Source organism: Salmo salar, chromosome ssa11 (assembly GCF_905237065.1).
Source record: "Salmo salar chromosome ssa11, Ssal_v3.1, whole genome shotgun sequence".
Classification (NCBI taxonomy): domain Eukaryota; kingdom Metazoa; phylum Chordata; class Actinopteri; order Salmoniformes; family Salmonidae; genus Salmo; species Salmo salar.
Genome location: NC_059452.1, coordinates 70,900,922 through 70,914,562, shown reverse-complemented (window position 1 = coordinate 70,914,562; position 13,641 = coordinate 70,900,922). Strand labels below are relative to the sequence as shown.

The 13,641-nt window shown below is 43.6% G+C and overlaps 1 protein-coding gene across 1 annotated transcript; it reads right to left on the bottom strand.

The window, feature by feature from the left end:
• Nucleotides 1–5,792: 5,792 nt before the first annotated feature.
• LOC106563068 (alpha-2A adrenergic receptor) lies at nucleotides 5,793–11,131 on the bottom strand. The gene has a single exon (XM_014128292.2). The coding sequence runs from the start codon at nucleotides 9,494–9,496 to the stop codon at nucleotides 7,847–7,849; it is 1,650 nt and encodes a 549-aa protein (XP_013983767.1). The 5' UTR covers nucleotides 9,497–11,131; the 3' UTR covers nucleotides 5,793–7,846.
• Nucleotides 11,132–13,641: the final 2,510 nt, after the last annotated feature.

Below are 13,641 nucleotides of genomic sequence, written 5' to 3'. Positions count from 1 at the left end.
GGGTGGAGTTTGGGGCAATGAAAGGTGGGACTTTCAGGTTATAATAGGCCATAAGTATACAGCAGATTGCTGATTGTCCTCACTTTGATTATGCTGTAACGACATACTGTAGCACCATGACCAGGATCTCTATTAATTTAAGTGAGCTGATTAGGGCTTTCAGGAGGAATGGAAAATATACTGGAGACATTTCAAAAATACTGGTAGACTTAGGGATTTTGGTCACAGACAGCGCTATTCGCAAACACTATCATCAGATGCCTGTGTTATGCCGAACGCGAATGTCTGGGAAAATGAACAGGTACAGTAGGCTACAATACTGTAATGTAGGCCTAATAATGCTAAAAGAATAATGCTTAAATAAATTTACAGCTGGTTTTTACTGTATGCTGCACATTTTTACATAGTTTTGCTGGAAATGGAATACAATTCAAGCGATCGACTCACTAATGGATGAAGATGCGCTCGGCAAAGCCCATCAAAATTGCTACAGAAAAAAGGAAGAAGATCAAGCAAGCCGAGTCCCAAGCATCCCCTCAAACTCCATGTGCGGGGGGCAATTTCTCACCAGGGACTAGGCTCATATTTGATTTTTGATGGTAAGTTTAGCTATTTACAAAGCAAAAGGTACATTAAATATTGTAGCCTACACCTCACAGACAGCTATGTGTTCCACAATAATTCACTGTTGCCTCCTTTTTCAGGTACCATGGCTCGAGATATCTTTGAGGAAGAAATCATCAAGAGATATGCTGGACCATATGTCAGAGAGGAGTTTCTGGGACCACATCATTTATTTCAAGGTAGGATTTTAGCAATATTTTGTTATGTTTAGGCCTATTTACATGTATGTTTCTAGTATTATACCTAATGTTGGCTGTTAGGCTAAATGTATTTTTTTCTTCTCCAAATGCAGACAATGACCCAAACCAAATTGGGGGATTTCACATCTACAGCAGCTGGGCTATGAAGAGTTGCGTGTCAATTCATTAAACCATGTGCCACGGAATCTCTTCCCAACTACTTTGCAGTCTATATGGCTCTCCGACATTTTGCAGTTGCATGATGTCTTGAGTTAGAAATGTAACACTTTAGAGTACTTAAGCATCAAATACATTGCAAATTGTTTTGTACTGCTCTGTAGTTTCGACCCAATGATTCGTCTGACAAACAAAGAAATTTGCTTCCTGCAGGCCCAGGCATGGATCAAAGCTGGCGAGAGCATTTGTACCATTATTTTATTAACGAAAGCATAAAGAGGTTGATGAAGAAGCCACATTTGCCTCAGGATCCGTCCTAGTTGGTATTCTATGGAACCACGCGTTTTTTCGGTGCGGCCCGTTGTCCAGCCCTTTGTCCACTGATCTCCACGGATGGTTGTCGGCATGGTTGCACAGTATGCTTTGCAAAAACACATTCATGTTTTTAGCACACAAAATCGATTTTATTACACAGTATGCCTACACATCGATAGGCTATATACATTTTTTTCAAAAGAAAATGCACTGATGCATTTACCATTCTCGTTCTCGGACTGAAAACGTTGTTTGCGGAGTTCACGATCTCATTTTCAAGTCCTTGTTTAACCTGTTAGGGCTAGGGGGCAGCATTGACACGGCTGGATAAAAAACATACCCGATTTAATCTGGTTACCACTCCTACCCAGTAACTAGAATATGCATATACTTATTACATATGGATAGAAAACACCCTAAATTTTCTAAAACTGTTTGAATGGTGTCTGTGAGTATAACAGAACTCAAATGGCAGGTCAAAACCTGAGAGATTCCTTTACAGGAAGTGGCCTGTCTGACCATTTGTTGAACTTCTTTTCCATCTCTATCATTTACTAAGGATCTCTGCTCTAACGTGACACTTCCCACGTCGTCCATAGGCACTCAGAGCCCGGGAAAAAACAGAATGTCGTCATTCCAGCCCCAGGCTGAAACACATTATCGCCTTTCTCAAGTGGCCGATCAAGAGACACTAGCTTATGCGCGTGACCCCGACCGCCCCCGCCTTTGGGATTTTTTCCTCTGTTTGCCGAAAAGGAGATTCCCTGTCGGAATATTATCGCTTTTCTACGAGAAAAATGTCGTAAAAATTGATTTTAAACAGCGGTTGACATGCTTCGAAGTACGGTAATGGAATACTTAGAATTTTATTGTCACGAATTGCGCCATGCGCGTGACACTTCTTTACTATTTCGGATAGTGTCTGGAACGCACGAACAAAACGCCGCTATTCGGATATAACGATGGATTATTTTGGACCAAACCAACATTTGTTATTGAAGTAGCAGTCCTGGGTGTGTATTCTGACGAAGACAACAAAAGGTAATGAAACTTTTATAATAGTAAATATGATTATGGTGAGTGCTAAACTTGCCGGGTGTCTAAATAGCGAGCCCGTGATGCCTGGGCTATGTACTTAGAATATTGCAAAATGTGCTTTCACCAAAAAGCTATTTTAAAATCGGACATATCGAGTGCATAGAGGAGGTCTGTATCTATAATTCTTAAAATAATTGTTATGCTTTTTGTGAACGTTTATCGTGAGTAATTTAGTAAAATGTTAGCGAATTCCTCCGGAAGTTTGCGGGGGGTATGCTAGTTCTGAACGTCACATGCTAAAGTAAAAAGCTGGTTTTTGATATAAATATGAACTTGATTGAACAAAACATGCATGTATTGTATAACATAATGTCCTAGGGTTGTCATCTGATGAAGATCATCAAAGGTGAGTGCTGCATTTAGCTGTCTTCTGGGTTTTGGTGACATTATATGCTGGCTTGAAAAATGGGTGTCTGATTATTTCTGGCTTGGTACTCTGCTGACATAATCTAATGTTTTGCTTTCGTTGTAAAGCCTTTTTGAAATCGGACAGTGTGGTTAGATTAACGAGAGTCTTGTCTTTAAATGGCTGTAAAATAGTCATATGTTTGAGAAATTGAAGTAATAGGATTTTTAAGGTTTTGAAAATCGCGCCACAGGATAGCAGTGGCTGTTACGTAGGTGGGACGAATTCGTCCCGCTTAGCCTAGAGAGGTTAAAAAATAACGATATTTTGGAGAAACCAAAAGCCCACCGTCGCCTCATAGGTCTCCCGTCGTGGCTAGCATGGGTATCAAACCAGAATCTGTAGCAACGCAGTATGCACTGCGATGCAGTGTCTTAGACTGCAGCGCCACTCGGGAGGCCCCATCTGCAAAGTTTTTAATGCTGATCAATTGCCTTGCACAAAGTATCTATTGTCCTGCTAATAGCCCATAATGGCGCTGTTGTCACGTTGGTATGAATGATTCGGGAGACAGGCGCAGGAATGCGTAATTGGGTTTTTATTAAGCCCAAATGACGGCGTGCCATGTAATGGCACAGGGACGAAGACCAAACAAACACGTAACAAAACACAGGGTAGAAACCCAAAACAAAATAGCGAGGAGTACCTTGAATAAATAACATGTGCACAATGATAAACACACGGGACGAGACCCGTAATCATCTGCGTAATCCACAAAGGCACGAAAGCCAAAACACAGCACAGGTACTCACACGCACCAATGGACATTATAACAATAATCGACAGCCCAATGGAAGCCAAAGGGCACACTTATACAAGTACTAATCAGTGGGAATATGGAACAGGTGTGCGTAATGAATGTTCCGGAGGGATCCGTGACAGCTGTACAACGTGACCAGTCGGGAGTAGGCTACAGTACTACAGTAAGAGCAAAAATAATCCTAATACTCAAAACGGAGATTCAGTGAAAATAAAAATCTCATTGCCTTTTCCATTCATTTTAAAATAGTATTTTCCAGTAAACATAATCAGTGCTCTAACTCCCCCTTGCACTGGTCTGGAGCAGTGACGCAGTGACGCAGGGTACCGTACTAAACCACAAATGACCTCTAAGTCCCGCAGCATAATCTCAAAACTTTTAGTTGAGCAACCACTGTATATTAAATATGGAAAATTAGGAAAGTATTTTTGTTAAGATATGAATGTGACTTTAGAAGCCATAAGGGAATTTGTCTCCTATAAACTTTGCACAGTAAGTAGCCACGCCCCGAGGGAGGTCAGAGAGCATGTCAACCTGACTGAGCCATCCCTTTCAACCAGAGTGCATAAAAGGATTGGTAAAAAATGAACATGGAGACCAGAAAAGCATGAAGCGGGAGCTACACATTTAAAATGGTTGGAACTTTGAACCTCAACACGAGGTGAAGAAATAAACTCACCTCCTAGACCAGAACATCGCCAAGCTGCAGCTGCACATGTAAAGTGGTTCGAAGCCTGAATACCAACACAAGATGGAGAAGAAAACTCCCCTCTTAGACAATCGCTGGTACAGCTGTCCTAAGAAAAGTATCTAGAGAAGTGAATTTAAGTGGGACCACTCGACTACTCTTCTCAAATCACCGTAGTACGCTACTCTCATCATCCAATGGGAACCATCGAAATGGTTGGCTAGCCTTTCTTCAAAGGAGCATCATACAGAGTGAGCAGCAGTAGGAAAGACGGGTCCGGATCCCTTTCGGACAATCAGAGCCTTACGAGCGTACTGCTGAAAGGCCCTTCACCCTTCCTATGGAGGGCTGGTTCCGACAGAGATCCACTTCGAACAAAGGCATTTAAATGTAAATACATTCATGATTTCTTACTCCAAATGAGCGGCACTTCGTGTGCAAAGTCTATGATTACTGTGAGAATAGTTTCTAAAATGTATCAACGATAAAGTGTCTCTTTCTCTCGCTCTTTCTCTCTCTCCCACTCCATGTCATTGTGTAAAAAGCCACCATATTGTGTCAGTCCGCTAGGGACCTTTTCCTAATGTATTAAGTGTGTATGTGTATTCTGTGTTATCATTTAGTTAGCTAGTAAATAAATACTTACACCTATTTGTGTAGTACTGAATCATAAGTAAGGCTGGGTTTTTTGAAGATGCAGGAGGTTACGACTGTTCAGAATGATGATATGAGACGAGGTTATGATTAATACATTGACTTTTTTATGGATGTGATAGGTAAAGACCTTTAGAGTTTAATTCTGGAGATGGTAACTCTTTAAACAACCACTCTTGTTGTGCCCCAAATTCCTAATTGTTACATGATTCATTTAATCGGGTAACAATTAAACAGTTAGTTGATTAGATAAATAACAGTCATAAGATTAATGAATGTAAAGTCACGACAGAGGACAAGTCAGGATCGAGGGAAAGATTAACGGGGCAAAGTACAGAGAGATCCTTCATGAGAACTTGCTCCAGAGCACTCAGGACCTCAGAATAGGGCGAAGTTCACCTTCCAACAGGACAATGACCCTAGGCACACAGCCAAGACAACGCAGGAGTGGCTTCGGGACAAATCTCTGAATGTCGTTGAGTGGCCCAGCCAGAGCCCGGACTTGAACCCGATCTAATATCTCTGGAGAGAACTGAAAATAGCTGTGCAGCGATGCTCCCCATCCAACCTGACAGAGCTTGAGAGGATCTGCAGAGAAGAATGGGAGAAACTCCCCAAATACAGGTGTGCAAAGCTTGTAGCGTCATACCCAAGAAGATTTGAGGCTGTAATCGCTGCCAAAGGTGCTTCAACAAAGTACTGACTAAATGGTCTGAATAATGTGATATTTAAGTGTTTTATCTTTAATATGTTTTTTTTTGCTTTGTCATTATGGGGTATTGTGTTTGGATTGATGAGGGAAAATATGTTTTTTTTATCCATTTCAGAACAAGGCTGTAATGTAACAATGTGGAAAAAGTCAAGGGGTCTGAATACTTTCCAAATGCACTGTAAATACCGTAGATGTTTTATTTATTGAATTTTGTGCAATACACCAGCCTGTTCAGTCAAGGACATTATGAAAAGCACATAAATAAAGATATTATTATGGGTTTGTTGGTTCACACGGAATTTGAGAATATGCATTCATAGGCATGCATTCTGTAAAACATGCAACCACACACACACAAACACACACACAGAGAGAGAGGACTCAGCATTGTCTTGTCTCCAGGTAGTGCCTGGGCAATAGAGTCTGTTTTGCGTCTTTCATCCATTTCACAGAATAGCTATTACATTTTATCCTGCTGTAGTATTCCCGTTCCGGTTTTCTCGTTGTAGCCCGAGGTGTGCACAGCGCTACCATGCTTTTCCCAGAGGAGGTAGAATGTTCCTGGGATCACAGCAGAGGATACTCTCCTCCTCATTGCTCTGGGTGGTGGTTAACTCCACAGGGAATATTGAGAGGAGAGGAATCTCCATACATCACAACACAGAACACACACCTCAGGCTAGAGAGACCGAGAGGGAGATGGAGAGAGTGTGTGTTTGTGTGTGTGTGTGGTCTTGTGAGTTCCTCATGCTCTCATCTTTATCTCAGATATAAAAAAACACCATTAGTGATTTCCTCTGTTCCAGTAAAACCCGTAGGCCATCACACAACAAACACACACACACACACACACACAGTATTTAATAACTACTACTGCAGACCCGCTCTAAACCCAACATATTACATTACTGAGGCCTTGGTCATATCAAAAACCCATATTTCACTTTTCATGTGTTTACATTAATTTCATACTTATATTAAAACATAAAGGTGCATTTCTGATACTGAAAACAAGACACAAATACAGCTGGGTTGTCCCCTATAAAACATGTCCGTCACAGTGTATGAGTTTACGACAGAGGCCAGTCATCATCCAAGGTGTAAAGCAACGTTTCCCAAACTCGGTCCTCGGGACCCCAAGCGGTGCACATTTTGGTTTTTGCCCTAACACTACACAGCTGATTCAAATTATCAAAGCTTGATGATTAGTTGATGACTTGAATCAGCTGTGTAGTGATAGGGCAAAAAAACAAAACCTGCACCCCTTGAGGTCCCGAGGACCGAGTTTGGGAAACCCTGGTGTAAAGGATGTAATGTTCTTTGTCTGTCTGTCCTCCCTTCACACACTACAAATTCTTGAACACAGAGAACCCCAGGAACACATTCTACTGCACACGTTCTACCAAACATTCTCCTGCCCAATCTGTGTCCTTGCAGTGGACAGTACCTGGTAATGTCTAAGAACACTCTCCTGATACTGCGTCCTTGTAGTTCATCGTGGCCAGTCACAAGGCTAGAGGTAATGGCTGTGGGAATCCAGTTATACAGACAGCCAAAGTATTCAGCAGAGAGCAGCCTTGGTTTGCTTATAGACAGGAACGATGCAAGCAGTGATATACTTAAGCAATAAGGCACGAGGAGGTTCGGTATATGGCCGATATGCCATGGCTAAAGGCTGTTCTTATGCAAGACGCAACGCGGAGTGCCTGGATACAGCCCTTAGCCGTGGTATATTGGCGATATATCACAAACCCCTAAGGTGCCTTATTGCTATTATAAACTGGTTACCAACGTACAGCAGTACAAATAAATGTTTTGTCATACTCGTGATATACCACGGCTGTCAGCCAATCAGCATTCAGAGTTCGAACCACCCAGTTTACAATGTAATTTGAGCAACATGTCCTCATGGCTGATGGCCCTGTTTTGTTCCGATCACTAAACAAGCTGTAACAGAGTTATTTTTTTCAGGTATATTGCGTCCCTCCTCTCCCACTGCCCCCAATGGGAACATCAGAGCATCTTGATCTACTCCAGCATTCCATAATTCAGCCTTTTGTTATCTGATCTAACAGAATGTTCAGCAAAGGACGGACTCAGCAGATTGTCTGTGGTTTCTTACACAAGAAAGCAAAAAGCTATCCTTACAGTATATCCACTCTAGAAGTCATTGTCCTTAGTGTCCTTACACAGTATATACTCTAAAAGAAGGTGTCCCTACACAGTATCCACTCTAGACGTTTGTCCCCTTGGTGTCCCTACAGAGGATCTTCTTGAAGGCCTTCCTGAAGTCCTGGTTGAAGATGGTGTATATGACAGGGTTCAGACAGGAGTTGCAGTAGCCAATCCAGAAGAAGAACTTGAAGAGGGGATCAGGGAGAGAGCAGGTCTTAGGACAGATGGCCTTCAGCGAGTAGGAGAAGAAGAAAGGGAACCAACAGATGACAAACACACCGATTACCACAGCCAGGACAAACGTGAAGCGCTTCTCGCGGTTCACCATGGCCTTGCGCCGAGACATTGGCGTGGCTTGGGCCTTGCCTGGCCTGTCAGAGGCCAGCTCTGTGCTGATGGGTGTGGCAACAGTCTTTTTGAACTTGTGAGAGGTCAGAGAAGAGAGAGGTTGAATTTTTAACCCTGCACCTCCATGCTTTGACCCTCCATTATTCTTAACTATCCCGTTCCCTCCCCCTCCCTTTCCTTTTCCACTCATCTCTGCCTCTGCCTCGGAGCCAGAGCTGAAGCTGTCATCATTGGTGGTGTTTCTCTGTCTCTCCTCCTGTCTCTCACCCTGTCTGTGGGTCTCCTCAGGTTGGCTGACTGCAAGGGGGAGTGTGGGGGAGAGAGCTATGGTGGGTGAGGGAGGCTGGGGTGAGGTGGGGAGAGAGTTTGGTGAAGAAGGCTGGGTCTGGAGTTGTGGTTCAATCTGTGGACCGGTAGGGGTCTTGGCCTGGGTCTCGCTCTGGGGAGGAGGAGACGAGGGGGAGGAGACAGGGAGACTCTTCGAAGGTACGGCATCCTTGGATTGTCCGTCTGCTTTCCCTCCATCCCCTCTGTTGTGCTGTAGTTGGCTGAGAGGCTTGGGCTGGGGGTTAATGACAGGTCCAGGTGCGTGGGCTGTTGTGTTGCTAGACGCTTTGTCGGGAGTTTTGTTAGGGTTGGGTTTTTCCCCTGGCGGACATCTTGTGTGTTGCTTGGCGATCTGGTAGATCCTGATGTAAACCCCGATCATGATGAGACACGGGGCGAAGAATGAGCCGATTGTGGAGTAGAGAATATACCAACGCTCGTTGTTCAGCTCACACACCTCCACCCCTCCCTCACTCTTATCCAGGGAGAGGAGGGGAGGGAAGGAGATGGCAGCCGAGAGAAGCCAGACCACCACGATGGCCGCCTTGATGCGTGCGGGGGTCCGTTGGGCGCCATAGGACACGGGCCGGGAGATGGACAGGTAGCGGTCCAAAGAGATGGCACAGAGGTGAGCGATGGAGGACGTGCAGAAGAGGACGTCCAACGCCAGGTAGATCTCACACCACAGTGAACGGAACGCCCAGTATCCCTGAAGCTCATTGGCCAGTGAGAAGGGGATGATGAGGGTAGCCACCAGGATGTCGGCTGCGGCCAGCGAGACCAGGAAGAGGTTCTGTGGGCCGCGGAGCGAGCGCGAGGTCAGTACGGCGATGATGACCAGGATGTTGCCCACGATGGTGAGGATCATCATGAGGGTGATCGCGGTGGCGAACAACGCAGTGGCCTCTGGGGAATAGGGTGGGGTTCGCAGTACTGTCTGGTTGCAGGGGGTGGGGCCGGAGGTGAAGCTGATGTTCAGGTTCACCCCTGGCCCTGACAAGCATGTAATATCTGGGGTCATGGCCATGGCCATGCCAGCTGAAGCTAGAATTTTGGAGAAAACTCAGAAACTCACAGGGACAGTGAATTCTGTTTAGAGTGAGTGAAGGCGAAAGAAGAGATAGGTTTCTGTTATCTGCTAGCTTAATCCCTTGAGGAAGACTTGTTGTCCAGTGAGAGTGCAGCAAATGGAGGGGCTCTGACGCAGAAACAGAGACATGGCTGTTGGGCTCAAGAGGCGTCCACTTAGAACTTTACGCACTAGATGATTGAATTAAAATGAGAGAGAGAAAAAAGATTGTACCGCTTTGCCTAGGGCATCACCGAGACTAACAACTTTGCCAGTGTGAAAATATAATTTTGCTCCTCCAGTCACGCACTTTCTCTATCATGTCTCTTTCAACATCCAGGTGCGGATATATCCACTAAATCTTTATTGGATATTCAAATAAATAATTACTTCGTTAATCTCATTCAATCAGTCAATAGAAATTACTAAGTATCTATTAACAAACACACACACACCGCTGATGCTTGGATAGTTATTCTTCTGGGGAAAATTACTAAATTGCTTGAACAAGCGTTAGAAAAAATGTGTCATCCAAACGTAGTGCTTGAAGCAGTAAAAGTCCTTCAGGCAATCCATAGACCGTGTTCTATTTAAATTAAATTCACTGAAGTAAAACGTCCTTAATTATAGCCTACCATGAAATCGGAACACTCCCCGAATCTCACCAGCGCAATGAAGCGCACCAGGACGCAGAGACGCATGGAATGATACTTGGGCTGATGAAATGCCTTTTAAAAAGTTGCTATTCATTCACATTCGTAGTGTAACCATATCACGCATTAGAGACAGTTTGAAGATGTAAAAAGTCACCCAACAATCTGCGCTCCTCAGCTTCCATCTGTCCAAAAGGACTAGGTGCCGAAACGAGACCCGCACTGAGCCGTCATCGTCAAAAGATAAGGGATGGGTCCGAGAAGACCTCAGCCACAAACATTAGATCAGTTAATTCAATTGTAGGGAGAGAGAAAAAAACATATTCCTTGATCTTTCGATTGTTTGATATAGGGTATAGGGCTATGCTTTATAGTTCCTCTGAGCGCTGTGAAAGACTGGAATAAAAAGTGTAATGACAACACCTTACTGATTACATGATGATAATGTAATCATATGTATCCCCATTATACTGAATTATTCCTCTCTTTTTTTCCCGGTCTTTGATTATGCGCAACTCGACCAACACTTTCTATCAATGACGCACCGATAACAATAAAGACGCACTTATTTCTCAATCAACTTCATTTTTCCTTCAATAGTGGTTGAATAATGAGCATCTCTTGCGTATCCAGTTTGATGTTACTTTTTCTTTCACAAAGACGCACCGGCTTCGTGCCCCGTCCAACTGAGCCCCGTTAACTGCCCGAGCCGGGTTAATAACCGCGCCTCGATCTCCGCCCGTCTAACAGGAATGATGTCACGCAGCGTCAGGCAGTGGACCCTGTGACCATCACCGAGACATACACTCTACACAAACACACGCTATACACACACGCCTACGATGCCAATGCAACCAGTTCGACACAGCCTGTTGAGGTGTAGAGGTGTGATAGCTGTGTTGATCTGGCTGGTAGAGTGGTTTTAGATGGGATGGCAGCAGTGGAGGCTGCTGAGAGGAGGAAGGCTCATAATAATGGATGGAAATGGAATAGTATCAAACATGTGTTTGATTCCGTTCCAGCCATTATTATGAGCCGTCCTCCCCTCAGCAGCCTCCACTGGAGGGTAGAGGGCTTGAGAAAAAACATCGCCTCTCCTGTCTTCCTCATTTCTCTCTGAGACAGAGAAGAGTGCGTGTGTGTGTGCGTGTGATGGGCAGAGAGTAGAGGGCAGACAGAACCATTCGTCAAACCCAGCAAACACCCAAAACCACCTAGCGTCTTTACTGGACCAGGAAATGAGCAACTGACAGAAAACTCACACACAAGGTCTCAGGTAAGGATGGATTATATTCAATGATACAGTGTAGTGCCGAGCAACTTCTTAATTATGAAGCATGAAGACATGGCCATGCTACATTTCACCAAAGGGACAAAATTATAATGGCTAACAATGTAAAAATAATTTTGATTATACAAAAATTGTTGTCCCAAATTCTACATCCGGTCTATCCTCTCCTCAAATTTCCCAATGGCTGAGAATAATATAGGATATTATGCTAAATACAGTCCATCTGAACCTTCTACAAGGTCCCCAAATCAGCTGTTCAGCTTTCCTTCAGTCCATTTTCAGGCTGGTGCTCCTCTGTCTCCTAGTGGTGACAGCAGGCTCCTGCAGCCTGAGAGACAGGGTGGAAGACGTGGGATTCCCATGGACTTTAAAGCTAAATTCCTTAGTTGCTACATACATTTTTAGACTTAGAAGTTAATGATAAACAGTATGCCCATAGATTCTTAAGCAATAAAAACGTGTAAATGCCTCATGAGATTAGTTCAACTGTCGTACCCCATCAGAGCCCAAGATATACATTTGTTTTACTCCAATGTTTGTCAGTAATGTAAACAAACACTGTATAGCCTCAAAACATGGTTAAAACTATACTGAGCAAAAATGCAAAATGCAACAATTTCAAGTATTATACTGAGTTACAGTTAAGGAAAGCCGTCACTTGAAATAAATAAACTAGGCCCTAATCTGTGGATTTCACATGACTGGGCAGGAGCGCAGCCATGGGTGGGGATGGGCCCACCCACTTGGGAGCCAGGCCCACCCACTGGGTAGCCAGGCCCAGCCAATCAGAATTAGTTTTTCCACACAAAAGGGCTTTATTACAGACAGAAATACTCCTCAGTTTCATCAGCTGTCCAGGTGGCTGGTCTCAGAAGATCCCGCAGGTGAACATTTTTCACATTTACATTTTAGTCATTTAGCAGACGCTCTTATCCAGAGCGACTTACAGTAGTGAATGCATACATTTCTTGGGGTCATTGTGCATTTGGAAGACCCATTTGTGACCAAGATTTAACTTCCTGACTTATGTCTTGAGATGTTGCTTCAATATATCCACATAATTTTCCTCCTCATGATGCCATCTCTTTTGTGAAGTGCACCAGTCCCTCCTGCAGCAAAGCACCTCCACAACATGATGCTGCCACCCCCGTGCTTCACGGTTGGGATGGTGGTCTTCGGCTTGCAAGCCTCCCCCTTTTTCCTCCAAACATAACGATGGTCATTATGGCCAAACAGTTCTATTTTTGTTTCATCAGACCAGAGGACATTTCTCCAAAAAGTATGAACTTTGTCCCCATGTGCAGTTGCAAACCATAGTCTGGCTTTTCTATGGCAGTTTTGGAGCAGTGGATATAGATACTTTTGTAACTTTTTCCTCCAGCATCTTCACAAGGTCCTTTGCTGTTGTTCTGGGATTGATTTGCACTTTTCTCACCAAAGTACGCTCATCTCTAGGAGACAGAACACTTCTCCTTCCTGAGCAGTATGAATGCTGCGTGGTCCCATGGTGTTTATACTTATGTACTATTGTTTGTAAAGATGAACGTGGTACCTTCAGGCATTTGGAAATTGCACCCAAGAATGAACCAGACTTGTGGAGGTCTACAATTATTTTTCTGAGGTCTTGGCTGATTTCTTTAGATTTTCCCATGATATCAAGCAAAGAGGCACTGAGTTTGAAGGTAGGCTGTGAAATACATCCACAGGTCGACCTCCAATTGACTCAAATGATGTCAATTAGCCTGTCAGAAGCTTCTAAAGCCATGACATCGTTTCTGGAATTTTCCAAGCTGTTTAAAGGCACAGTCAACTTAGTATATGTAAACTTCTGACCCACTGGAATTGTTTATACAGTGAATTTTAAGTGAAATAATCTGTCTGTAAAAAATTGTTGGAAAATTACTTGTGTCATGCACAAAGTAGATGTCCTAACCGACTTGCCAAAACTTTAGTTGTTAACAAAAATTTTGTGAAGTGGTTGAAAAAGGAGTTGTAATGACTCCAACCTAAGTGTATGTAAACTGGATAAGAGCGTCTGCTAAATGACGTAAATGTAATGTAAATGTACACTTCCGACTTCAACTGCATATATATTAGTATAGTATTTTAGTAACAGTAAAAGTTTGGACACCTACCCATTCTAGTATTTTTCTACATTGTACAAT